This window comes from Desmodus rotundus, chromosome 12 (assembly GCF_022682495.2).
Source record: "Desmodus rotundus isolate HL8 chromosome 12, HLdesRot8A.1, whole genome shotgun sequence".
Lineage (NCBI taxonomy): Eukaryota > Metazoa > Chordata > Mammalia > Chiroptera > Phyllostomidae > Desmodus > Desmodus rotundus.
The window spans coordinates 91,646,536-91,672,430 of NC_071398.1; the positions used below are offsets into that span (position 1 = coordinate 91,646,536).

Below are 25,895 nucleotides of genomic sequence, written 5' to 3' on the forward strand. Positions count from 1 at the left end.
AGAGCAGGTCGTTGGCAATGTTCTTGGCACAGCACCTCGTGACCGATGGGTAGTTTTGTTCAAGGAGCCAGCTGGGGGCGTGGGGTGACTGGCACCCCCCACTCTGTCTCAGGGTTGACAATCCATTGGGGCCCACTGTCCCCTGCTCTGCCACACAGGGTTTGCCTGCCCTCATGCTTCCTTGCAGTCTCCTGCTCTCCCGACGGTGGTAAATGGAAGGACGACAGCGAGGAGGTAGGGAGAAAAAAGGCGCACTCTGAGCTCTTACCTGCTCTGGTCCGAGTCCTGCAGGGAGATGCCTGAGTCCCAGTCCGTGTCCCCCGGAGGTCGCTCTGACACCCAGAACAGAAGCAGACGTCAGGGCAGAGCCAGCAACTGGGCTACCTCCATTGCCACTTAATGACTGCCAAGGAGAGATTTCTCCGGAAGCCATTTACTTCCAGATAATCTGCCCCCCTGCCTGTGTCAAGCCTGAGAAGTGGAGATACAGCCTGTCAAGGTGGCTGTGGTGGGCCCTGCCACAGGCTAAGGGGCCTGCGTGGGTCCTCTTGGGAGTGGGTGAGGGATGGGTTTTTGGAAGGGGAAAGGAAGGGACAGAAGGTGTCTTCTCAGGCCTGAACACTTGCACATCCCAGCGGTGCTGCCCTGAGTTCAGCCCACCTGACGAGATGCGCAACCACTCAGTGGGGAGGGTCCCCTGCAGGGCGAGGGCATGTTGTTGGAGGGAGATGCAAAGAGCCCCTCTGGAAAACGCTACATGCCACAGGAAAGAAGCTGTGATAGCGGCCACCCTCAAGTACCACCCTTAAGCACAGGGGGTGGCCTCCCGTTGGCCTGGGGAGTCATGGGGATGTTCAGCAGCGGGGCGGGCTGTGAGGTGGTAAAGAAGCTAAGTCAAAGCCAAGAGGACATCCTGATGATTTTGGTTACAGAAAGCTGTGCTCTCCTGCCTCTCCTATCCCACCCCCTCCACACAACCCCCCTCCTCCTTTCCTTCTAGACTCCTAACTGCTACCCCTGCCACCCAGACCTACAGAGTGGGTCTCACCTTGTCTAGCTCTGTTCCAGGATGGAGTCCGGGCTGGGACTCTCACCTTGGGGGGCGCCGGCCCCCCAACATTTAGCATCTCCTGCAGAAGAAGGCGGTTCCTCTCTACCCGTTCAGACAGGGACAAGGCGCTGCCCCCAGTGCCCAGAGCCCCCAGGTCTCCAGCTCTCCAGAGACCCCCCAGAAGGGCTGGCCTGGGGATAAAGTCCTCCTCAGAGGTCAGAGACAAGCTATCCAGGTCTCCCCCTGTGACTAGATCATCCTGAAGGGGGAAGGACCTCTCTGGCTTCAGGTCAGGAGTGTGGGTGATTTTGTTACAAGGTCTAAGGCCCCTGGGTTGGCCTGGAGTGACTCTGTGGGTGGGGCTGTCTTGCAAAGAGCTGGGTCCCGGCAGCAGACCCCTCTCCTCATGGTCAGGCAGTGTCCGTACTGTTTCTGGAGTCCGTGGGCACCTCCCATTACAGCTCTCCAGCCCAGGAGTGGGTGGCCCAGGAGGTCTGGGGCCCCTATTCCTAGCAGGCTGCTCCTCGTTGACACTGTTGTCCAGCTGTCCTTCAGGTGGGTTCTGAGCATGGAGGACCACCACGGCATCTGGCAAGGGAGTCCTGGCTCCACCCACCTTGACTCGTCGGCATTTGGGTTTCTTGGGGGATGGCTGCTCATGGGCAGAGAGGCAGGGGCTTGCCCCCTGTTTGGCTGCTGTCATATTTTCCTTCAAGGCCCTGACCTTGGACTCCAGCACGGAGGGTTGCTGGAGCTGCATCACCGGTGCCCTGAGAAGCTGGGGGACCACCAGGCTGCGTGTTCTGTCTTCCTGAGGGCAGAGCCAGGCTCTTGGAAGGTGTCCATTACTGGGCAGTGGCTCAATGCCACTTCTTTCCATAGCAGAGGTCACCTCCCTGGAGCTGGCTGTTCTGTTCCCTGTTTTGGGCTCTCTGGAAGAGAAAACAGACAGAGCTCCTTAGACCCAGCACCTGGGTCCCCAAAGTGCCTTCATATTGAGCCCTGTACAGAAGAAAGTAATCTGGGGACAGAGCAGGAGATACACTGTATCAGGGGTGTCCAACCTGTGGCCCACAGGCTGCAGGCAGCCCAGGATGGCTGTGAATGGGGCCCAACACAAAATCATAAATTTACCTAAAACATTATGAGTATTTTTTGTGATCACATGTCGCAATGTATTTAATGTGTGGCCCAAGACAACTCTTCTTCTTCCAATGTGGCCTAGAGGTGCCAAAAGGTTGGGCACCCTTGCTAGATAATGTGAAAAGTACAAATCATTGGATGAAACAAACCAGGTGTTATTGAATTTTTCTTCCAAGTCTCAGTAGCAGTTTTCTATCCCCATTTGACACATTGGGACAAGTGTCAAACGACTATGCCAGATGCGGACCAGTGTAAAGCTGGGTCAGATTCCCCAGTCCCCGGCCTCTTGCTTTCCTGACGGGCGATCTCAGTGAAGCTGTGATATCACACAGGATCTCAGGATCTGACCCCCAGGTGGAAGGTGCCCCCCGCCTCCCCCCACGCACACTCCCAGCCTCCAAACCACAAAACGCTGCATAGCGCTGTGCCCAGGGGGTGGGTGGCTGTGGTCAGCCACTAACTCCGACTAGCATCCGCTCTGTGCCAGGCAGGCCTGCAAGCACTTTCAAACATATACTCTGTCACATCATCCTCACCCAATTCAGCTAGAACAGCAATCGCTATCCTCTTTGTTACAGAGGGTGAAACTGAGGCACAGTGGGGTACAGTGAGATCACATAGGGGCTGGGGGAGGCCGGTTTGGAATGCAAAGCTTCTTGTTTCAAAGCCAGGGTTCTTCCAAAGCACTCCGTGGCCCCTTGGCCCCACTCCCCTTATTCTGTAGAGGAGAATAACCCCGTCTAGAGAGGTCCAGTGACTTGCCAGAATGATAGCTCCTTGGTGGCACGGCTGATGTCAGTGTTCTCACAGGGAGTGAAAGTGCCCACAGGATTTTATCCACCGAGTGGTTCTGTGAACATGTACAGGCCACGGTGTCTTAATATTTATGCTACTCTCTGAGAGAATGCTCCCTCAATATCATACACCTACATATGTCCTGCGTGGAGTAAACTGTGTGTAGAAAATCCACATTTACATATATGACAAATTAGGAAGGAGTGAGTTATTCACTTCATATGTTGACTAAAGATTCATAATAGAATTCTCTTAAACAGTACGGGCCTCCATAGTTGTTTATTACCATTCAGTTTACACAGTGTTTCAGGCACGTGCATATTCCATAAAGGAAAATACACAGGTAGTGCCAAGTGTCACATCTGCTTTAAGCCAGTGAATTTGGGGACTATCTTTAGGAGGCCGAGATCATTCACCCTACCGGTCGGTTAATGTAGAATTTATCGACTTTCTCTTTCCACTCACTGATTCCTCCCTTCTAAGGTTCAATCCAGAGAACAGGGATTGATGTAATGGGAGCGGTTTCAGTTAAATTAAAAGAACTTTCTGCCAGGTGAACTCGGGACCTGTGCTCCAGAGCTGATCCACCTGGGGAGACCTTCGGACGAGACTTTTCCAGTGGGGCACTGCGGGCGCCTGGGGAGACAGATGGGCTGCTTGGAGCCGCCTCATTCTATGGCCCGAGGGCTGCATTTGCTTAAACTAGGAAAGGCTGAAATGAAGACGGACAGGGAGCATGGAGCACCGGCCTCCCCAGACTCTTCCAGCCCCGCGGCCCCGCCACCCGACCAGCCGGCCGCCAGCCTGGCTCCTCGCCTCCCCCGTACTCACTGAGGGCCGCCGCCGGCAGGATTGGCTGCTGCCTCCTCCATCCCCTCCATCCCTGGACCGTCGAGCCCTCCTCTGGCCCCCTCTCCTCCCAAGGCCCCGGGCTCCGCTCCTGGCTTTGCGGGCAGCCCCAGGCCCGAGTGGGGTCCGGCCGCGGCCTCCCTCCCGATCGGAGGAGGGAAGTGGGTCGGGCGGGGAAGGCAGTGGCATCGGCTGCTAGCTCGTGGCCGTGCCCCGAAGAGGAAAGAAGCCAAGCCGGGTACCTTCCAGGGCCTGGACGGGGAGAGCGCAAGCGGAGCGCAGACGGGAGTGGAGCGGAAGGGGCTGGAGCAGCGGGGCCAGCCCCGCCCGGCCTCGCCCCCTCCGCGCCCGCTGCAGCCACGGCTGCTCCGCCGCCGGACGCCCGAGCCCCAGGGAGCGGCTTCTCCGGAGGCGGCCAAGGAGCGAGCGCCTCGCACACGTCAGAGGGGCGGAGGACAGGCGAGGCCCGGGCTGAGTTCGGGAACGACGCCTGGGCCCCGCGGGGGGACGCGGGGACGCGAGGCGCTCGGCGGGACTGACCCCTCGCGGCCGGCGGCGGACGCCGGGCGGCTGCGGGCAGCGGAGCCGTGGGATGGGGCTCAAGGGGAGAAAAGCTAAGGAAACAGCACGTTCTTCCCCAGCTTCGCGGTAATGCGTGTAACCCTACACCCCGGTCTGGGGTTGAGGCTCGACTAACCCGGTGGAAGCTGAGGAATGCCCTTTGTTCAGACAGCCTTTCCAGACGGACGTCCCCATCAGCTTAGGGCACCGCTTCCTGCGAGGTCAAAGTCATTCGTGTCTGCTCTGCAGAGGCGCGGGGGCAGCCAGAGTAGAGGGGGCTTCCCTCATCCCGACCTGCCGAGGGGAGAGCCTGGTGCCTGCTTTGCCAGCCGCCCGGCGTAGGGACCGGTTCTCCGGGTTCTGGGGACTCCTGCAGACACCTCGTCACTTTTTCCAGACCTGGGAGGAAGGAGCAGCAAAGGGCTTCACCTGCAACCGTGGCCCAAGCCACCTGGAGCTTTCTTTGTCTTTCCACCCACCCAGAGAGGTGCGGGAGCCTCGCCTATTTCCAAACCTATTCTTCCACAAAGGATGGGAAACCAGAGAGTGAAAACCCTGGAGATTCCGGAAATCTCTACAGAGGGAAGGTGCTCATTCATCCTCCCGGCAGCCGGGAGGCTTCTCTCCGGAGCACGGGCTGCTCCCCTATTTGCACTGGGGCACTGCGCCAGCACCTAGATGACAGGCACAGGAGCAGTAAGGACCGTGCGATGACAGAAGCGCGGCGCCGGTGGAGGCCTAGGACGAGGTCTCCTGCAGGAGGTGGGGCATCCGGGCAGGGCCAGAGCGCCCAGGCCTGACAGCAGCTGCCTGGGGAGCCGTGGTGGAGTAGCCTCGGGCTCGCCGAGGAACCCGAGAGAGCACCCAGGGCAAACCCTGTGTGTTAGAACAGGCCCGAGGGCCCATAGCCCTCCTGACAGGTGGTCTTCAGAGTCTGGGGCCAGTGCGCTTGCAGTTAATCCCCTCCCCCACCCCATCACCCCCCGCATATTCCCAGACCAAGTGGTTTCTCCAACACCACTGGCTGTTCCTTAGTACTGATCATTCCATAATAGAGTAAGGTGCCATTTAGGAGGCTGTGCTGTGCCCGCACATTGGGCTAAGCACATTGCTTTCCTACCTCATATGGCGCCCCTAAGAGATGGGTACTGTTTACTGTCTCCTTTCTACAGGTGAGGAAACTGAGTTAGGTGATCTGCCCAAGGGCACAGAGCTAGTAAGTGGCCCGCCTTCTGGAGTCCGAGACCCTCACATCAACCACGTTCAACATGGAGTGCTTTAGCTTAAAAACAGCAAGAAAATTCTGAAATGCTGTAATAGTCAAAATATGCAGCCCAGCCACGATGGTCTGGCCCTTTCTTTCTGGGTCCTCTCTGCCTTTCTTATCCCTGCCATTCAAGGTAAAATCATTCCTCTCCTCCTTGTGCAATGCCAAACCTAACAACAACAATGCCATTATTATTATCGGGGACCGCCTATGAACTCAGGTACTCCATATAGGATCTGTCAGATCCCTACAACAACCCTGCAAAGCGCGTACAGGGTCTCCCCACTTTAGGAATAAGGAAATCAGGGTACACAGAGATGACGGGATTTGCTTGGGGCCACAGAACTAGTAGAGTAGAATGTGGACCAATCCCGTCTGGCTCCAAGCCCTTCTACCTTGTTTCCTGGAGGCATCTTGGGACTCAGACTCTTGGAGGTAACTTTTGCAGGACTCCTGCTGCCCCCCCATCCCCAAAGTTAATGATCTGTAAGGCAAGTTTCTGAAAGTTCCAGTAAAGGCTTAATGTTTAAAAGAAACCTGCCCCCCCAACCTTTTGAGAAGCAAATAATCACCTTCAGTTTACTCATTAAATTTATTTTATACTTAATATAGGGGAGCAGAGTGTCACATCTATATAGGACCTTTAAAATGCCACATGTTTAAAAACACCAATAAGCAAATCCTCAGAATGCTGTTAAATTACGAAGACATTCACATGTTTGAGGGCACTTCTTGTTCATCTGGATTCTTTTTGGTTCAGCAAATATCTGTTGAACTCCTACTGTGTGCCAGGCATTGGGGAGGCAAAATGTAGTAACATAGAGCCTGTCCTTGAGAAATTGCTGGGCAAGTGGGGCAGGGGAGGGGCAGGCACAGAAACTTTCTATATATGTGCTCCCCTTGAGGGTAGCACAGGGTGGTGGTGTTGGTCCGTTCACAGAAATAGATTAAGGTAAGATGTGTGTTGGGTGGGAGGGGTTATCAGAGGGAGCTGGGTCTTGTAGAATCAGCAGGAATTAGCCAGACAGAGGGTGGGGGGAGGGGAGGAGAAGGCATTTTAGATGGCAAGATTAGCATAAACCCAGGCATCGAGGTGTGAGACTGCCTGGTTTCAGTGTTACTAAATGTAGAAGTTAAAGGCCCAGGAGGGCTGAGGCTGCAGAGCAAGGTGATGTGGCCTGGTTGAGGATCTCTGGGGCCCAGTGAGGAAATTATACTCCACCCTGTGAAGTGGGAATCCCTAGAAGGTGGTCTATGCTGGGCCTCAGTCCTTTAGCCTGGAATGTTTCTGGACTGGGGAACTACCTTATGTCCTTATGTGTCAGGCTTTTTCATTTCATTACCATCTTTTGGAGACAAATTTAGGAAGAACTCAAATACATGGTAAGTGGCAATCACATAGCCCTCTAGCCCTCTTCCTCCATTTGAACAACTAGGGAAACCCACCATCCCAAGAAGCCTCCTTCCACTCAGACTGGATGAAAACACAAGCCTCACTCCTCCTCCCCACTTCCCCCCAACATGCTCTGAATGCTCAGCCTGAGTAGGAGCCATGTGGGAAGTGGAAATTGGGTTTCGCTTAGGATGAAGGATAAGGCGAGAAAGAGACCTTCAAGGTCATACCGTTAGAGCCAGGTGTGCGCATGGGGAATGGGTTGGGAGGGGCACCTCTGCCATCCCTCTGCTGGACTGCCTGAAGGAGCTGGTCTAGCCGAACACCTGAATTTTCTGGTTGCTCCTGTCTTGGTCATGGTGCACGTGGCCTGTGGAGCACCCGGTGGGGACGCTGCCGTCTGCCCAAGGGCCTTCACTCAGGCCTCCTGATTAGCACTTTTCTAGCACAGGCCCAACAGGAGCATTGGGGCAGTCTCCTGTGCACCTGCCTCTGCTCTGCTTGGAGCCCTCCATGACTTCCCAAGGGCTGGTCCGCCTCGTGCCTGTGCAGATAGACTCTCCTGGGATGCCAGTGAAAGGCTGGCTGATTTTGAGGTCTCATCTGTGGAGATTCTGATTGCTTAGGCTGGAGGAAGGCCCAGGAATCTGCTTTCCAATAAACTGCCCAGGTGGTTCTGAGGCCCAGTCAGTTTTTAGAAGCACAAGTCCTGGGGTTAAAACTCAAACTCCTTTGTACGGTACACGGCCCCTCCTGCCTCAGCTCTCGCCACCCCAACAGCCTATCCTGCATGCTTGCCATACTGAATCGCTTCCAGTTCCCTTGACCGCCACTCTGATTCACTGCTCCTTGCCTTTGCCCAGGCTTTCCCTCAGCCTGGAACACCCTGCTTCACTACACACACACACACACACACACACACACAGCAACGTCTCCTACTCGGGGAGGCCTCCCCCACCACCCTCCACAGTGTTCCCAACCTGGGTTAGCGTGCCCTGGGCTTGCTGCTGCCAGAGCACTTACCGCACTGAGTTGTCAACATCTGACACGTCACAGAGCACTTCCTGATCTGTATCTTTGTCCCTGGACCCTAACATGTGCTGGACACATAAAAGGTATTGACTAAATGCCAGGTGGTTAAATGGAAGAAAAAAAAAATCCCTATCAGGTTAGGATGCCTAAGAAGAGAAGCAGGGGAGGCACTGCTTGCTAAGAGAATCAAGGCCATTTCCAAAGGATTTGGTTCATTCACTCAGTGTGGGGGGTATATGGCCAGTCCTGCCCCAGGGCCTGTGATGAGTCAGTCACTGGCAAGGCCAGGACAGCACCTGGGCTTCGTGACTGACTCCTGTTTACACCTGAGGCACAGGCCTCCTTGCCCCAGCCCCTCTTCCTTCTTCCCCAAATGGTCATTGATCACAGATAGCAGGGGGGGCCTTCACTTCAATTCTAAGTGAGTCTGGAGGTCTGGAGATAAAACAGCTATCAGAAGAAGAAATGGATGGGGGCAGGGAGAGGAGAAGACAATGAGAAAGAAGCAAAAACAGGCTGGGTGAGGACACCAGAGCCAGGCAACATGGCAGCAGGGTACCTCCAGAGCACAGCCACCCTATTTCCTTGTTATGCCTCTCTGTATACCCCAATACACACCCGCACACACATATGCCCACATGTATGCCATGCTCCCCTGTGCCACACCTGCCTGAAATGACCAAGTCGCAAGGGGAACAAAAGTGGGGTTCTCACCTGGCCAGGATCATCTTGCACCACTCCCCCAGGCTAGCAGGCAGGGAGACCACTGGGATGGGACAGGGACCTTCCCTGGAGACATGGGCTCCAGACTTCACTGCCTTTGATGTCCACTCACCCTGCACCTACCCTGACTCTGCTAGGCATCTGTTCCCACGCCTTAGTCCAAACTGCAGCTTTTCAGTTCATAATCCTAATCATAGCAAAACGGCTGAGATTAGGGAGCTATTTTAATGCTGTCCCTCCTATTCCACCATGCTACTCAGTGTGAGGCCGTCATCACCAGGGATGCCTGACTTTGACCTGTCTGTCAATCAATAATCACTGTCATCTTGGCCAAGTCAATTTTCTCATCAACAAAATGAGAACAGACTAGGGAGAAAGATATTGGAGGATGACTGAGACCTAAAGTCATGTCTGCGACAATTTTTGATCTTGAGAAAAAACAGAAAGCGATTGGTACTATATTAATTATATTCTTATGGCATATGAGAAACTATGAAAAAATATATTAGTACAGTCCTCGCACCAATTGTTCAATTAAAAATGACACAACAAAAATACCTTTTCTAAATCCAACATCCAACAGCCAACATAGTATAAAATGGGGAAACCCTACAGTGGTCCTGTCAAAATTAGGGACTGAACAGGTATGTTTTGCATAGCCACTTTCATTTAACAATGGGCTGTAAGCTCTGAAATGTGTGATTATTAAAAAGGAACATAATTCTAATGTATGATTATTTTAAAGAGATATAAAGTCCTTATGCTTTGTAGATGACATGATTGTTTCCTGTGAAAAACCCAAGCATTTAATTTGGTTGAGGGTCAAGTTCAGGCCTGGGTATAAGCTTGATCAAGCGAGACACTGGTAATGAGGACAATGGAGATGCATTTTCCTGTTCAAACTCTTGACGGAGGTTTTCACTCAGGACGGATGCGCTGGATCCTGGGTTGTGAACATCCCTTCCCATAACGCTCCCCTCCCACATCCGCAGGGACGGCAGGTAAACACTGCCATCTGCCTCACACTGTCCTCCTTTCTGTGAAAGGCAGATTCCAGCATGTGTGTTAGAGCAACAGCGCCTGTTCTTTGATAGTCCCCAACAGCCCTCCGCGTCAGATTTTGCCGAGGAAGGAGCTAAGACTCAGGGAGGCCTAAGAATCTGCCCACAGTCACAAGGCTGGGGAGTGACCCAGTCCAGAGCCCCGTGCCAGGTCTGGCAAGCACATTTCTGGCCGAGTTATAGCAGGGACTAGCTTCCCGCACATGGCCCCACCAGTCCATGGCTTTCAGATGGGCACCCCCCAAGAATGCTTCCCTCTCATCAGAGCCTCCCCAACCCCACTAATGCTCAAAGGGAAACAAGGCTTTTGCTGCGGTGGGGGGAGAAAGTGCCACCTCAAGCCTGGAGGACAGCTGCTTACTGTGCCCCCTCCCATACTTCCCGTGGCAGGCAGGGAGGGAGGAAGGTCTGGCAGTATCAGTGGAGGTCTAACCTAGCCAAGCAGAGTGGCTCAGTGTTGGGGGAGGGAGGGTCTCACCAGAGTGTGAGAAGCGGCTTTGGGCAGAGGGGAAAGACAGTACATCTTGGCTGCTGGGAAGGTAGTGCCACTTCCCTGGAAAGCCCTGCGCTTCATTTGTTCTAGCCTTTTTGTATCTGTTTTGTGTCTGAGTCTGCTCTGGAAATCGAGCCCAGTGCCTGCTTATCACGCTGCTGCAGCCCCTTGAACACACTGCCGCCAGGAAATGGGGTGTCAGCGTGGAGCCCAGCAGACCTCCCACTTCTGGCTGGGGATGCTGCTTGACAAGGTCTGAAGAACAGTCCCGTTACCTCTTTCTCCTGGAGACGTCATCCCTGACCGCAGTCGGGGCACACACCTGGGAGCCCTCACCAGCACCCACAGGCTAGATGTCTCCAGCTGGCTCAGGCCAGGAGACTTCGGCTTCCAGGTGCACCGACCAGAGGAGGCCGGCCTTCAAGGGCTCACATGAGCCTTTCACCCATAGCAGGCCTCTCCTGCTACAGACTAGCCCCTCAAAGGGCCTTCGGGAGCAAAGCCCTCTCTAAGCCCCAGGCTGTGCATTGCCTTGTCCTGTGGGGGTTCCTGCCTCCCTGTGCCCACTTGCCCTCGACCAGCCTGGAGGTTTTGCTGAGGACACAAATGAACCTCAGGAGAGGCTTCTCTCTGAGCGGAATGCCCTCTACTTCTGCAAACCACTGGAAAGCTTTTTCCTGGGTTAAATTAAGGCACATGGTAGGTGAAGTATGGAGGGAAAGACCCAAGTTTAAAAGGGCCAGGGTTAGACTCTGGCAGCCTGGATTCAGCTCTGGGTAGGCTCGGTCTACTTGGTCATAGGGACTCACAGGTTTCCTATGAGAAACAGAATTCGGGTTCAGTAAGTTTGGGCAGCTAATGTAGGTCATCTCATCCTCCTGGCAGGTCTAGGCTCAAAAGCATTTCAAAGGCTCACTCCAGTCCTGAAGCGAAAAGAAAACAAAAGAAAACCAGCCCAGTTTACCTTCGTTAACCCTGCCTTTCTCAAAAGTAATGACCCGTTCCCCTCAGAAGAGCAATGAATGCCCTTTGGGAGACACTTTAGTGACAACCTGGTGCTGATGTTCATGCTCAGGTTCACTCTTGCTGGGACTGTCTGGGTTTCTCAGCCCAGGGGGCAGAGCAGGCAGTCTCCCCACTGCAAACCCCAAGACCCCCTAGGAAGGGCCAGTCTGCCTGCAGACAAAGCACACTGGGGGCAAGTGGCAGACCATCCCAGCTTTATTTTATTTTATAAAGTCTAGTGCTAGGAGATCAAGAAGAGGAGACTTCTTAAAAAAAGGAATCTCAATCTCCACCCTGATTCTTTGTCAATTTCATTATGCAAATTCACCTTAAAACTAACAGCCTCAGTTTGCCCATCTGTCAAAAGGGAGAACGGGAAAAACTTGGCTGGCTCTCCCTCAGCATTAGCCCTCAGAAAAGAAGTTTTCCAGCCTGGGGTCCCCAAACACCTCATGAGGAGGGAAGCATAAGCTATTTCCAGTATTTAAAGAAGTCTGGCCCTGGCTGGAGTGCCTCAGTGGACTGAGCGTGGGCTGCAAACAAAAGGGTTGCAGGTTCAATTCCCAGTCAGGGCATATGTCTGGGTTGCGGGTCAGGTCCCCAAGTGGGGGCCACCTGAGAGGCAACCACACAGATATTTCTCTCCCTCTCTTTCTCCTTCTCTTTCCCTCTCTCTAAAAATAAATAAAATCTTAAAAATAAAAAGAAGTCTGATGGATATTATACATTTACCATGAGAAGTGTCTTTGGTTTTGATTGCTATTATATCAACTCAGTTTGACATCAGTTGTCATGGGGACAGGGATTATTATGCAATAAATATGGTTGGTTAGACAAAATCTTTACAAACTTAGAATGCATGTAAGTAATAAAAGGGTCAGCCAGTAATGAAAAGGTAAGGAGCTACTGACTCAAGAGGCTGGGTCCAAATCCAGTTTAAGAGTGTGATGGTGGAGAGCAAAGGGGTGAGTGGGATCCAGGGGAGTTAAGAGTTCCATGGGAAGATGCTGCGCCAGGCAGCCTCTGGGGTACGTCCAGGGTTGTGTGCAGAAATCTGTGTTTAACGGTGAAGTGGCTGTGACACAGTGGCCCTTTTCAGAGCATACTTGGGAAGGGCCTCAGCTGGCTGAGACAGGGTCTAGAGTGCCACCTCTACTGAACTAAGAGCAGTGATCTCAGAGTCCTCAGGCCAAAGTCGACTCTATACAACTTCTTAGAAAACCTTTTGGGAGTACCAGTGCCTGAGGGTTTTCAAGCACTTGAGCTCAGCCACAGCTGGAACGGTGCTGTGTGGTTGATGGCTGTTTGCCCTCTGAGATGCTACTCACTCAGAATCACCTCTCTAGTTTCCTACTCCCTTTCCTCCGCTTGGGCTCTCTCCCAAGGTCAGCCCTACATTGCAGTAGCCTTGGGAGCTGAGCCCAGGAGAGTTGGCTCTGGCACCAGGAGAGAAGTGGTGAAAACCACGGTCGGTAGATCCCTACAGGTCACCAAAAAGGGGGTTAGCTTTTTCTAATTCTTCCATATGAAGCATCTAAGACAAAAAGATCTTTCTCTTGCTAACACTGATACTGCTAATAACATCTCTTGCTAAGAGTTGGGCCACTTAGGACTAATGAGAGAACTGAGGTGGATTCCATCTGCTCCAGGACCTAAACCAGGCTGCTGGCATTAGCGAACTGGCTAAAGCTGAAAAGCGTTTTTCTCTAGGGTATTGAGAACAAAAACATTTCATTGTGTGTTTTTTAAAATTATGTGACCTAATAAATAAATTAGAAGAGTTAGCTGTTAATTAAAATGCAGGGGGAAACGTGGATCAAAAAAGGGATTATTGGGTGTACTGTCTCTACTGCATCCTTCCAGATTATCTGAGTATTTTACAATTCTCTACGTTGTAGAATGACTGTTAGTAATTCCAATGACTTGTCAATTGTATTTGGTGCAATTGCTCCATGAATATTGATCAGTTTTGCTGATTTTGCATTTACTTGTAAATTTTTCTCAGCATTCCAGATATCTTATATATGTGTGTTTAGGATTCTCTTTTAAACAGGTTGTACTTTTACTGATCATCTCATTAATTCATGACAAATCTGACACATGTTCATTTTGCAGCTATATGAGAGGCATTATTATACCCTTTTAAAAATTGTATTTTGATGCACCCACAGAGAAAAGGTCATGTTGAGGACACAGAGAGAAGGCAGCCAGCTGTGAGGCAAGGAGAGAGGCTCCAATCTTCTGGAGCCCATTTTATAAAGGTCACTGGCATGCTAGCCAACCTCTTGCTTATCTGACCCAATCAACATAATGTAATTGATGTAATGGGTCAATGTGATGTCCTATGGCTATCTAGCTTGTCCAGATCTTTTTGGACTTAATATAGCCTTGGGGCAGAACTGCTAATGTATATTGTCATTTCCATGGAAATGTGAATTGTTTCTGATCCTCTGAAATGCCTTCACCAAGTCGATGGCTAAATACCATACACTTGAGGTGGTACTGATCTGATCTAGTGAAGATACCATGTTTGGCATTGTGCCTGAGACCGAAGTTGTACTTGATTGAGCTTACAATGATCTGCAGTGACTCTTCCTAATCCATGCAGTTTCTCCAGGGACTGGATTGGTCAAACGAACAGGGATGGAGAGGAGGAGACAGATAGAATGTGGCAATGATCTCTATTCCCATCTCTCTCCATTTATGCCTAGAGGAAAGGTTAATCTGAGAGATTTTCACTTGGCCTTTCCCAACGTAGCTCTTATTCTGCAGACTAAGGATGCAATGCGGGGGTTTGGCCAACTGCCAAATATGTATTTGAGGTCCGAGTAACTGACCACAGGGTGGGTCTATGGAGATTGTGGACCTTTGTAAACTGGACATTGATCGGGATGACATTTATTATCTGGCTCCCACAGGACTCAAATCTACATGGGAGCCAAGACGATTTGAGTCTTTGGGCATCAATGTCAACTCAAGCCCTATGTCCACAGTCCCCAAAATATCTGGGTATTCCCTTTTCCGGGTTACCTGAGTAAGTAACTTTAAGTCCCTGTGGGGAGGATCTAGGGGGATCATTACTGTGTATACTTGCCCTGATATTGCCGTGCTTTTCCTCCTGCAGACCCAGCCACTGTTCTTGTTAATGGTTCCAGGGCTGCAAACTGGCTCAGGTTTGGAAATTGGGCAAGGGGTTGGGACATTTTATTGGGGCAACTGCCCTCAGCCTCTTGGGTGTCCATCTTTTTTTCCTACTAGTTTGAGCCGAGAGGTACGATTTGGGTCACTGCCATTACCTTTTCCACATGTCTAGGCATCATGTAGTAGCAGCAAGTTTGCTCCAACTCTTGGAATCCTTGGTAGGGAGTTGAATTCCGTATCTTGGAGAGCACTTTCAAGTCAAAAACTCTGCTCTATTCAGCCTTAGATTCTGGTCCCTTCAAGCACCCTCAGGATCTCCTCCAGCTCCTGCCGATACACACCAGTATCTTGTGGCTCCTCTAGTGTGCAGTCCCTATTCTCCTTAGCAGGCCCAGCATGTACCCGGTGGAGTTCTGGAGGATCCTGAGCGGTGCACGTCTTCTTGAACAAGACAGGCCTCTTTAATGTCTCTCAATGGCACAGGGAGCAAAAATCTTTGTGTGTGTGTCAGAGGTGGAGGTGGGGAGAGATCCAACTAGATGTTGCATCTGGAGTCAGGTTTTCCCAGTCAGGCCTCTGACCTTGCCTAACAGATCTGCCTTCATTGGGTGTTTAACTGACTTTGCAATTCTGCTAGTCTAGAGTCCTGGGCTTGGTCCCCACTTTCTCTTCTTTCCCACTGTAGGGGATGAGAGCTTCTTTATACAAAACCAAAGAGGTCCTCTGGTTCCACATGTAGCTTCCCATTGCCTGATACTTATGCTCCGCTGTTTATTATCCTTTTATTGGCATCAATGGCACTGAGCAAAAGCCTAATCTCACTGCTCTATAGCTACTATCTCCTCTTTAAATCTCAAATGCTTAATACATTGCATGTACATGTCTTCCTCAGTATACCATCCCAATTCACCACCAGTGAAGATTTTAACAATTGAAAGGAAGAGAAGGGAGGTGGTTGGCTCAAGAGAGAGGACTCCTGTGAAATGCAGGGAGCTAATTTGTTGCACTATTTAGTTTTTTTAAAAATCCTACCAGCTGTCTTCCCTGGGGACAGAGGACAAGTTCCCAGAAAGCAGCAGTCAGTGGGACCCAGCCTGATGGAGAACCTATGGTTGTGTGTGTGTGTGTATGTGTGTGTGTGTGTGTGTGTGTTAGGAAGGTGTTCTCTAATTTTCTTTAAAAGTTATTACATTCTGATCTTGACCAAGCACAGCTTTTGAAAGCAGTGAACACTACACAACGTACACTGATTTGCCTTGCCTGTGGCAGGCAATGAGGGTGAGCAGACTGCTCTGCCCTGGAGGAACCTGGTCTGTTCTTGGGGGTCAGAGTAGAACGTCCACAGGATGGAAGCACCAGAATGAAGTTTTCACACAGGATCAAAATGAGGAGACTGACCAGATGGCCAGTAAGTGAGCATTCTTAAGAGGCACAGCCTCTGCGCAGTCAATCTAAAAGGCCAACTACCTCCTAACTTTACTCAGCAGCTCATCTACTAATACTACCTAGAAGTTACCTTTTAGTTGAACAAATATTTATTAAGCCCCTACTACTAAAAGTTCAAAACATTTTAGTAAATATGATTTCGTGTGACTTCCTGGTGACAATAAAGCACACATGGAAAACAATGTCTCTTCTTTGCTGACTTGTGTTACTACTAGCGCTCCAGACTAGCCAAGACTGCGGCACCGCCCCACAAGGAAACCAGGGTATGTCTTCATGGGCACGATCACCTGCAGCAGGGCACACACCCTCCCCAGTGAGGCTTTTGACTAGGGCTGCCAGGGAGGGGCTTAAAGTTTTCTAAAGAATCTATGTAAGTTCAGAAAAATATGTCTAAATCCAATAGTTGACAGGAATAATCTTTGGCAAACTGATAGTTGACCTACCTTTAGTACTTCCTCATAGAAGGAACACAAAAGCTCTTGATTAACTGAAATTTTTAATTTTACTGACTAATCTGGTCAGAAGGCAGTGTTTAAGAGCCACAAATAAGCACATTTCTGTTTACTTTGCACAATAAATACTACTTTTCAAATTTAGTAAAGTGGCAAAGGATTGGGGAATTCAAATTAATTAGCTTCTCCTGGATTCTGTTACGTGCCTGTTTCTCTTGGGTTACTTGTTTTTTCCTTACCCTATAAACTTACATTCTACTTCATTTTATTTTAAAAGATTTTTATTTATTTATTTTGAGAGAGGGGGAGGGAGAAACAGAGAGGGAGAGAGAAGCATTGATCAGTTGCTTCTCGTATGTGCCCTGACGGGACCAAACTCGCTACCCAGGAATGGGCCCTGACCGGGAATCAAACCTACGACCCTTTGCTTTGTGGGATGATGTTCCAACCAAGTGAGCCACATCAGTCAGGGAATATTCTACTTTATAACAAAGTAAAATAGCATAGTAAACCTACTGCCCAAGTCATACATGAACGTTGGTTATGCTATTCACTTATGCAGAAAAGGAGCCACGGGGCTGCCCGAGTTGGAGCAAGGGAGAATGCTCTATCACCCTCATTCTCATTCAGCTATGCAGTCAATATAAAAATATATTAATAGTTGGGGGAAAACTTCATTTTATAAAGATAAACACTAGTTGAACTTTGAGGCTAATGTGTTACTTAATTATAACATTTAAGTGTTTCCTAGGTGGGAATTTGTCCCGAGTTGTTAAAAAAGTACATCCATTCAGATAACACATTCCTAGTAAGTAAATTTTAAGTGAATTATAAGAACAGGTTTTTGGCACTATGCAGTTCTGAAGAAATAAGTCTTGACAGATCTGATACTTTTATTTTTAAGAGGATGAATTAAAAACCCCGAGTATCATCTGCCTAGGAAAGGGGTGAAGAGGAATCTCTAACTTGAGGAAACTCAGCTTACCCTGGAGCGGATATCTAGTAACAAGACAGTCTGGCCTTTTTGGCAGTGCTTTCAGATAAGTAGTCTAGAAATAATGTTACCGCCTTTCCCTGCTTGATCCCATAAAACTCTAATGATAGGAACTCAATAAGTACATACTAAATTAATTTTTAAAATTCAAAAACTTATTAATTTTCTTAGGAAGAGGTGGGAAACTAGAAAAAGCAGTAAATCAGAAAGTGTAAAATTGGTCATCATTATTCTCATAAACTTAGAAAAAAGATCTAATCGAAATTGTCCACATAAAGATACAAGTCACTAAACACAGTCTGAAGGTTCTGGACACGTCTGAGACAGGTGAAGAGTGGCCTCTGGAAAATCACCTGGGATTGTACCCTCAGCTGGTCTAGCTCTTTGTCCTTTTATCTACAAATTGAGATAACTGTTAACCCATGTATCTGAGATGCTATATGTTCAAAAAAGTGTAAAATACTATATGCATACAAATGCTGAGTATGTATTATTATCAGATTACAGGAAGGGGTGTTAAGTATCTAGTGATTCATATATACTCACAACTTATCTTGAATTTAATCTGGAAACTCCACACTATCACATTCTGATTTAGCCTACATAGAAATAGAGTAAGAACAGAGCTTGTGGTATTAAAATAAAAATGCTTTTATGCTTTAGCCAATAAAATGATTTTCTTTTTGCATTTTGAATATATTCATCTTAGGGTTAGTTAATTTAAAATTTTTTCCTAGACAGACATACATAAGGAGTGATAACTAATCCAGGAATTCTACAGAAAGTTCTATATTCCCACACAGGGCATGGCTATGTAGTGATAAAAGGCATCCAGCTCCCCAAAATACAATGTAACATATTTCACCTAATACTTGAGATTCTTTGTGTGAGTAAAACAAAATCAAATACAAAAATGACCTGTTGCATCAATCCCATTAGTTTAAAGTCACAATTCATATATTACCTAAAGAAAAAAAAGTCATTTAAGATTATTTTTTAACTTAATAAAAGTTAAACTTTTTCCACTCTTGAAGTCTGTTTGACCTAAACCCTTTTAAAATTTAGTCCTAAGCAGAAGCATGTTCAGGAATTAAAGAAACCCAGAGAGAAAAACACAATCACAAACCATTTGCCAGTGACAAAGGAGTCAGCAAACTGTTGGAAAACAGAGAGAGCTTGTAATAATGAAAAAAAGGACAGAGTTTTAAAACCAATCACTTGTTTTCTTTTAAAAACACATAACCACATTAACTTTTTGCTTTATACAACCATCTAGAAACTATAAAACAGTACCACAGTGTGCATTTAACCTACTTATCAAGAAGGGAACTCCACACTTCATAAGAATTCTACCCATATAAGAAGGAAAAAGGAGACAGCTAATAGCATAGTCACAGATACAACATGAGTCCAAGCAAGCATCAATTCTTTGACGTCACCTTTTCCATTTACCAGAGTAGAGAGAGTAAGAAAGAAAGCAAGAGAGAAAAAAAGAGGGAAAGAAGCACCCACAGAGGACTAATCACATTCCATAGTTACTTTTGACAACTACAGCTCAGGGTTTCATAGAATAGTATCATTTGACCAACACAATGTGGTAGGGGGTGAAAGGAAACATGAGTAGAGGAAGAGGGTTTGAAAAAAACAGATACATTTTACACCCTACTTCCCTCCTAAATACTCTTCATTGATACAAGCTTCTGTGCTAATCTGGAAAATAGCAAGAAATTAATCTTCGCAATGTGATCAAGCTTAAGAGTTCTGCTCTTTTTGAAAACGCTGAGTGGCTCACATTTTATAGTTCAAAACAGTAACAATGTCACGATCAATCACTCTTTTGAAATTCCCCACAATCTTTCTGATTATTCCCACCATGCTGGTGTTGCTATAGGACAGTCAGGGGAGTGTGGATAGGAACTTCAGAGATCATGATAAAGGGCTAGTGAGACGGAATCCTTGCTCTTTCTTAGAAGTCCACATCTTTCTCGTAGTAAGTCTTCCTTCTGATTGGTGGTGGTACAGAGGAAAGGGTGTAGGAAGAACTAAGGTAATATGGTGGAAGTTCAGTCAAGTAACTGGGTTGAAGGTATACAGATGAGACTGTGTAATTAGCAGACACACTGATCAAAGGCAAACAATTGGTTATTTGATTGTCCTTCTTAGGTTGATGGCACCATACAAAAAACTGAAGGTTTTGATTTACTAAAATAAACCAAAGGTCTGCTAAAGGAAACATACATTAGATGAGAATTACTATACTGATCCTCTTCAGGGGAAACTCTCATCTTGTCCCTCTCCCTTCCTCTTCCATGGTAAGCTAATGCATTCTGCAAGGCTATTTTAAGGGGCAACTCAACAGAAGAGTTTTGCCTATTCATACAAGAAAGGCATTATGAGCCATTGGTTCCTCTCCAATCCTAGGCAAACTTCTCAGAGCGCTCAAATTAAGCTCTTCTAAATCTAAGAAGATGCTTTTACTTTTTCATAATTGGAGTGTGGAATGTGGTTTAATGCTAGTTAAGTTATGAGTTTTGTAGCACTGATCAGCACAAATTTCTTATGCTCTAATATAATCAACTCTATCCCCTATTACCACTGTGCTCTGACATTGTATAGATTGAAATTCAATGCAGTAAGTTAGCATTTAAGATTTACTATCACTGATAACTGAAATGCAGAAATGTATGTTCAAGTACTTTATAAAATCTCATACCTTAACTCCCTTTGCTTCAGCTTATCATCACGAGCCAAAAATAAAATTTAGATGCATCATAAACAGGAAATGAACTAAGCTGATAAATTTGATTTGCCCTTCACCTGACTTTTTCTGAAGTTCTACCAGAACTTTTATTGTCTTAACCTAGCGACTATAGATCTTATATGTAATGATATTGGCTTTTTACTTAGGTTAGGGAAAAGCCTGGTGATTTTGTAGTTGAGAAAGCCATAGATCCAACATGATTATTTTTTAAATCTGAGAAGCTATCTTAATTTAAATTATTTAAATGTTATATAGCAAGAAGTACTAACTTTTTAAGAAAGGCAAATTTTATGCAATCTATTAAAGAAAATAACTTGAAATTTGTTTACCAAATAAAGTGCAATAACTTCAGAGAATTCTAAGTTTTTGAATAAAATAATGCCATGGATAGGGTTATTTTCTAAATTATTTTCCTTAGACTAAGAAATTTCTCTAGTCATTACTTAGAAAATTACATTTGGCATAAAGAACTATTTCCTGAATAATGCAAAGTAATGGAAAAAGATGGCAGGGAAATAAAGGCAGGTCTCTACCAGCTACAAAACCACTGAAGGAAGAGACAGCAAGGCATCACCTCTATGCCATGGGGCTCACAGACCTTCCTAACTGCCCTGCATCTGCTTCCAAGTTCTAACATCCTCTCTCTCTTCTCTGCCATCGCCACAATTATTTGATTTCTCTTCAACTAATGCCTGTATGATTCAGTAATAGATTACTTTCTTTGATTCTTAATTTGCATGAATTTACCTGATAAGAAAGGATGAACTGCTTTCTCTAGTTATCATGAATGTACTTCGGTCAAACCATAGTGTATTTTACTTCTAGTAAAATCTCAGTTTCTTAGAACTCTCATGTTGAGAATATTGGGAAGCCATGGATCCTAGGGGCTGGGTCCCATTTTCCTTCTTTAAGAGTCCATATAGGTTACTGCTGAGGTGGCTGGCATCCTCTCACATCACTGCTTCTGAATCGGAAGCACTTTCTTAGGGAGAAAAATGGTAGATGCTGGAAAAGAAAGTTGCACATGGGTTTTCAACTTCTTTCCAATCTTAAAAACAACCTAATTAATAACCTAATTAATCTTTGATTATTTTGTTGTCTCTCTGTATGATAGGAAATCATCAATTATTCCATTTTAATGGTATAGGCAGCCTTAAATATAGGCGCACATTTGTGCATAGAAAATAAGCCACTTTGTGTTCTAGTTTCTCTACACACGTCAATGCTTTCCACACTATCATAAAATGAAAAATGAACTTTACTCTTTTGTTTATACTTCCTTTACATTCCTTTGGGGCGTATCTTAACTATAGGAAATTGTGTAATTCTCAAATACAATACAATTAGATTTTCTAAACCTAAAATTAGATGGGGCTTTACCTTTGGTTAGATCGCTGTTCCTTTCAAGTGACTCTGTGATATTCGTTTCCTAAGAGTCCTATTGAGCGTTTCAGTGCACAGGAGTCTCCAGTAAAATTTTAGGTAGGCCATAGCATTCGCAACTGCTAGGACATAAAACATTTAGGAGAGAAAAATGCATGCTGCCTTTTTTTGGAGGAAGAAAATTAAATGTATGTTCTGGCTCCTAAACTATTTCCTCCTGATGAGGAAAAGCCCTCTTTTCTCTTTACAGCTTTCGAAGGAACATCAAGCTGTGTGTGTGTTTAAATACATATTTAAGTGTCTGTCATGGTAAGCTGAAAGTTACATAAGCCTTATCATTTTTGAATAGACTATGCTAATAGGACAAATACACCAGAAAAGAAATCCATTCTAACATTATATTACCTATGAATAAATAATACTGTTTAGGGCCCAGAATCGTAACAGTTGAAGACAGACCAGATTGGCCATAGGACACACTTAGTTCATATGCCAGAAGTCAACTGTAAGATTTTATGTGTTATTATATAGGTTTACTAATAAAGAATGAAGTTGATCATTCAAATTGCTCTGGATACACATTAGTACCATCAATTTTATTTGTATAAGAAATTACTGGTCCACCAGACTTATTTATATAACTCAGTAATAACTAACTGCTACTTCTTGACAGACCAGTATTATTTCCCCCATAGTTTTAAAGTACAAAAACAATAGTTAGGAAAAAAATCTCAAGTATAAATAATGCAAACCTTTAATCTATAAAGGGCAATAACTTTTTACCACTGATTATTATAAATGATTTGATTTATTTAAACTAAAAAATAAGACTCAGTAATTAAACATTTCCTCTTCAGTTTTGGGACAAGGGACATGCTTGGTGAAATACACACACAAAAAGCAAAGCAATGAAAGCCAAAAAGTTGTATGATTTCTCAGGAAAAAAAAAAAAAAACCCTATTCAGAAACAGAACATTGTGGAAGCTTTTCAGAATAAAGATGGGAGAAATTCCTTAAAAAAAAAAAAACCAAACTATTTGTCCGTTAATTGACAGAATTTTGGTAGTAAGAGTAACTGTACTATAATCTCCTGAATTATGACTGGGATGAGTAGAAACTTGTGATGCGTGGGGGAAGAGCTGATGGTAAAAGGGTGTATTAAGGGGCAGTAACCATTTGTTTTTAAGACTAAGTAAATGATAACAGCTGCCCTTCTACTCTTTTGTTCCTTTGTCTAAAATTAAGCTGAAAATGACAGAAGTAATTTAATTTCACAAATCCACTGATGTCCACTTGAGAATCTTTATCTAGATCTGGGGGAAGGAAAGATTAAAACATATTTTACTTACTTTTCTCGGTATTTATATTAATTTTGTTAAATAGTGAAATGCTAAATTTAATGCCAACCACATTCAAGAAAGTACAATCCCTTAAAGTTTTGAGGCTTATTTGGGTTAGGGTTAGGAACACAGGAAAGAAATTAGACAAAAAAGTGAAAATGGGCATTGTGTACAGACCATGATAGTCTGAAATGTCTCAGAAATAAACTTTTTGTGTATGACCAAGCTTAGACCCTGAAAATTTTAAAAGCAGGTTTTGTATGATAGGACGGCATGAAATCCAATGTTTATCCTTTAAAACTGTGGGGAGAAATAGCTGCCAAGGCCTGTTTTATCAGTGTAATGTGAAAGAGGAAAGCTAGTTTGTTCTATGCTCTCAGAAACATGGTTTCCCCAAGACAGACTTAACTTGATCACATTCTGGCTAAGGGAAGTAAGCCCAGAAGAAAAGCTATCCAATGCGGGTGTAGAGTCTCTGAAATAGCTTTGTCCTCTAATTCAGAATTAGTAAAGGTTATATTTCAATTACTCTACGTACTGAAGCTTAACAAGGCATAACTTTTAGTTGTTATGGTTGGAATACATATGTATTCCACACCTGCCCCTTACAGGAACAAAAGGTATCAGACCTCTTAAAATACATTTCAACTGGCTGTGTGAAAGTATGTGGATGCTTTGTTACTAGAGACAAGCTCAGAATTCTAAAGCAGCAGCAACTTAAGAAATCAGTAATAAAACTTTGGCTTAAAATTAAAAAGAAAGAAAAGAAAAGCTCAAACGGGTGCAAGTTGTCTCATGAAAGAGGTATTGTGGACTAAACCCTCATAAACGCTGTCCAACATCAGTTTCCCCGTCTTCTTTCACTGTTATCACCTTCATTGCACAGGAGTTATAGCATTCTTTTATGGTTAAGTTTCATAAATAATGAGAAAACTATATGTAACAAATACATCGTATTTCCCACCCACCCAGCAACCCGCCCCCAAATAAGAAAAGTTACATCAAATTAAAAAGTAGCTTCATGAATGAAGGTACTGCTCTAAGTTGCACTTTTCCTGCAAGTGCGGCCAATGCTTTTGCACTGGGTATGAAGAAAAGGAAAAAATTCTCCACATACACTGACAAAAAATTTAAAAATCATGTCCGGTTTCAACCAGTCAAAACCGGGCCAAGCAGAAGCCAAAGTATCTCAGTACCGCCCCAGCAGAGGGTCCTTGCAATGCCTGTTCTTCATCCTGATAGGTATCTGTGTCCTTGTGGTTGTAAACGATCCATAAGATACTGTTTTTGTTCCTTAAAGTGTCCTCTGATTGGCAAAATGAAGTAAATATTTGTTTTAAAAATAGAAAATGAAAATTAAACCTAAAGAAAAGAAACACAGTGAGCTTGTTTGGAGTCCATAGGATCCGATCTGGAAGAGCTCGGAAAGTATGTCACGTGTCTGCTCCTGTTTTCGGCTGGAAAGGTGCTGGAGGTTGCGTTGGTCGAGGAAAGAATTGTAGAGTAGGAAAACCAAGGGTGTTAATCTAGACTTCAGAGGATTCAAGTGTTAGCTTCATCATCTGTGTCTTCTATCAATACCTTAGTGTCACGAGTCTTGGATCTAGTGGTAGTAAGGGGAAAAAGAGCAAAATAGAGCACTTAGTCCATTACCAAAATACAAACACATCCACAGCATCAGGTCCATTTCCAATCTTACCAGACAGGGGCTACGTACTGCACCAGATGGACTATTCCTGGAGTTTCAAACTCAATTTAAGGTATTATTAGGAAAACACTAAGAAACTAGATTGCAACCAGAGGAAGGTAGTAAGAACAATAACAGCAAGTCATATGAAACAGAGACAGTAGTGTTTTGGAACAAGGAGATCTGAGTTTGAGTACTGACTTTGATTTTACGACGTATCTATTTAACCTCTCTGAGTGCCAATTTGCATCTCTGTGAAGCAGTAATAACAGTACTTATTACACATAATACTACTCTTACCTCATGGGGATGGTATGAATATCAAGTAAGAAAATGGATGTAAAAGGCATCAGTAAAGCATTCAACACATATAAAGAATTCTGATGAGGAGGGCAGAAATGCCATTCGAGGCACAGTGAAAAACCAGGAGAGTTAGTGAGGCTGTAGAAGATAAGACCTAAGGAGAGGCATGGCAGGTGTCTTCAAACAGGTGACGAGTATGATGTAGAAGAGGGAGGAGACTATTATCTTTTTTTTTTTTAAGACTTTATTTATTTTTAGAGAGCGGGGAAAGGAGGGAGAAAGAGAGGGATAGAAACATCAATGTATGGTTGCCTCTTGCACCTACACAATTGAGGACCTGTCCTGCAACGCAGGCATGTGCCCTGACCCGGAATCAAACCAGTGACCCGGCACTGAATCCACAGAGCCACACCAGCCAGGGCAGAGACTGTTATTTTAAAGAGCCCAACTAGGATCAAATGGTTGAAGTTATAGTGAAACATATCTCAGCCCCACATAAGCTGTCTACCATGGTGACCATCCAACAATAAGATCACATGCCTCATGTACTTATAAGCTTCATTATCACTGATGATTATCAAGCAGCCTAAGATGACCATCTCTTCAGGATGCTGTGGAAGAGATTCCTTCATTTAATAAAAAATGGAATTAGCCCTGGCTGGGCGTGGCTTAGTGGACTGAACACCAGCCTGCAAACCAAGGAGTCGCAGGTTCGATTCCCAGTCAGGGCACATGCCTGGGTTGCAGGCCGGGTCCCCAGTGGGGGCCATGTGAGAGGCAACCACACATTGATGTTACTCTCCTCTTTCTCCCTCCCTTCCCCTCTGTGTAAAAATAAGTAAATCTTTAAAAAGAAAAAGAACAACATTAAAAAAGGGATTAGATAATATTATTAAAATAATCTGTAATTTATGAGCCCCATGAGGTGAAAGTGGAATCTGGTGAAGTAGGTATTATTATTCCTGCTTGACAGGGGTGGAAACTGACATTCAAAAAGGTTAAGGACGTGTTAAAG

General features: G+C 45.9%; 2 protein-coding genes across 3 annotated transcripts in view; both read right to left on the reverse strand.

The window, feature by feature from the left end:
• Positions 1–4,474, reverse strand: part of KIAA1614 (KIAA1614 ortholog) — a 29,160-nt gene extending 24,686 nt beyond the window's left edge. The window contains exons 1-3 of the mRNA XM_045189073.3: positions 3,821–4,474; positions 1,049–1,983; positions 269–332 (exon numbers count right to left, since the gene is read on the reverse strand). Coding sequence (XP_045045008.2) covers positions 269–332; positions 1,049–1,983; positions 3,821–3,870 — 1,049 coding nt within the window. The 5' untranslated portion in view covers positions 3,871–4,474. The remainder of the gene's footprint in view (positions 1–268; positions 333–1,048; positions 1,984–3,820) is intronic.
• Positions 4,475–19,188: 14,714 nt separating this feature from the next.
• XPR1 (xenotropic and polytropic retrovirus receptor 1) overlaps positions 19,189–25,895 on the reverse strand; it is a 135,962-nt gene continuing 129,255 nt past the window's right edge. The window contains exons 15-16 of one of the 2 annotated variants that reach the window (XR_011650689.1): positions 21,548–24,493; positions 19,189–21,172 (exon numbers count right to left, since the gene is read on the reverse strand). Coding sequence is in view for 1 of the 2 variants with exons in the window: in XM_024552933.4 (XP_024408701.1) it covers positions 24,433–24,493 (61 nt within the window). In the remaining variant the exon portion in view is untranslated. Of the gene's footprint in view, positions 24,494–25,895 lie in introns of both variants that reach the window. The other variant, XM_024552933.4, reaches the window with a different exon arrangement.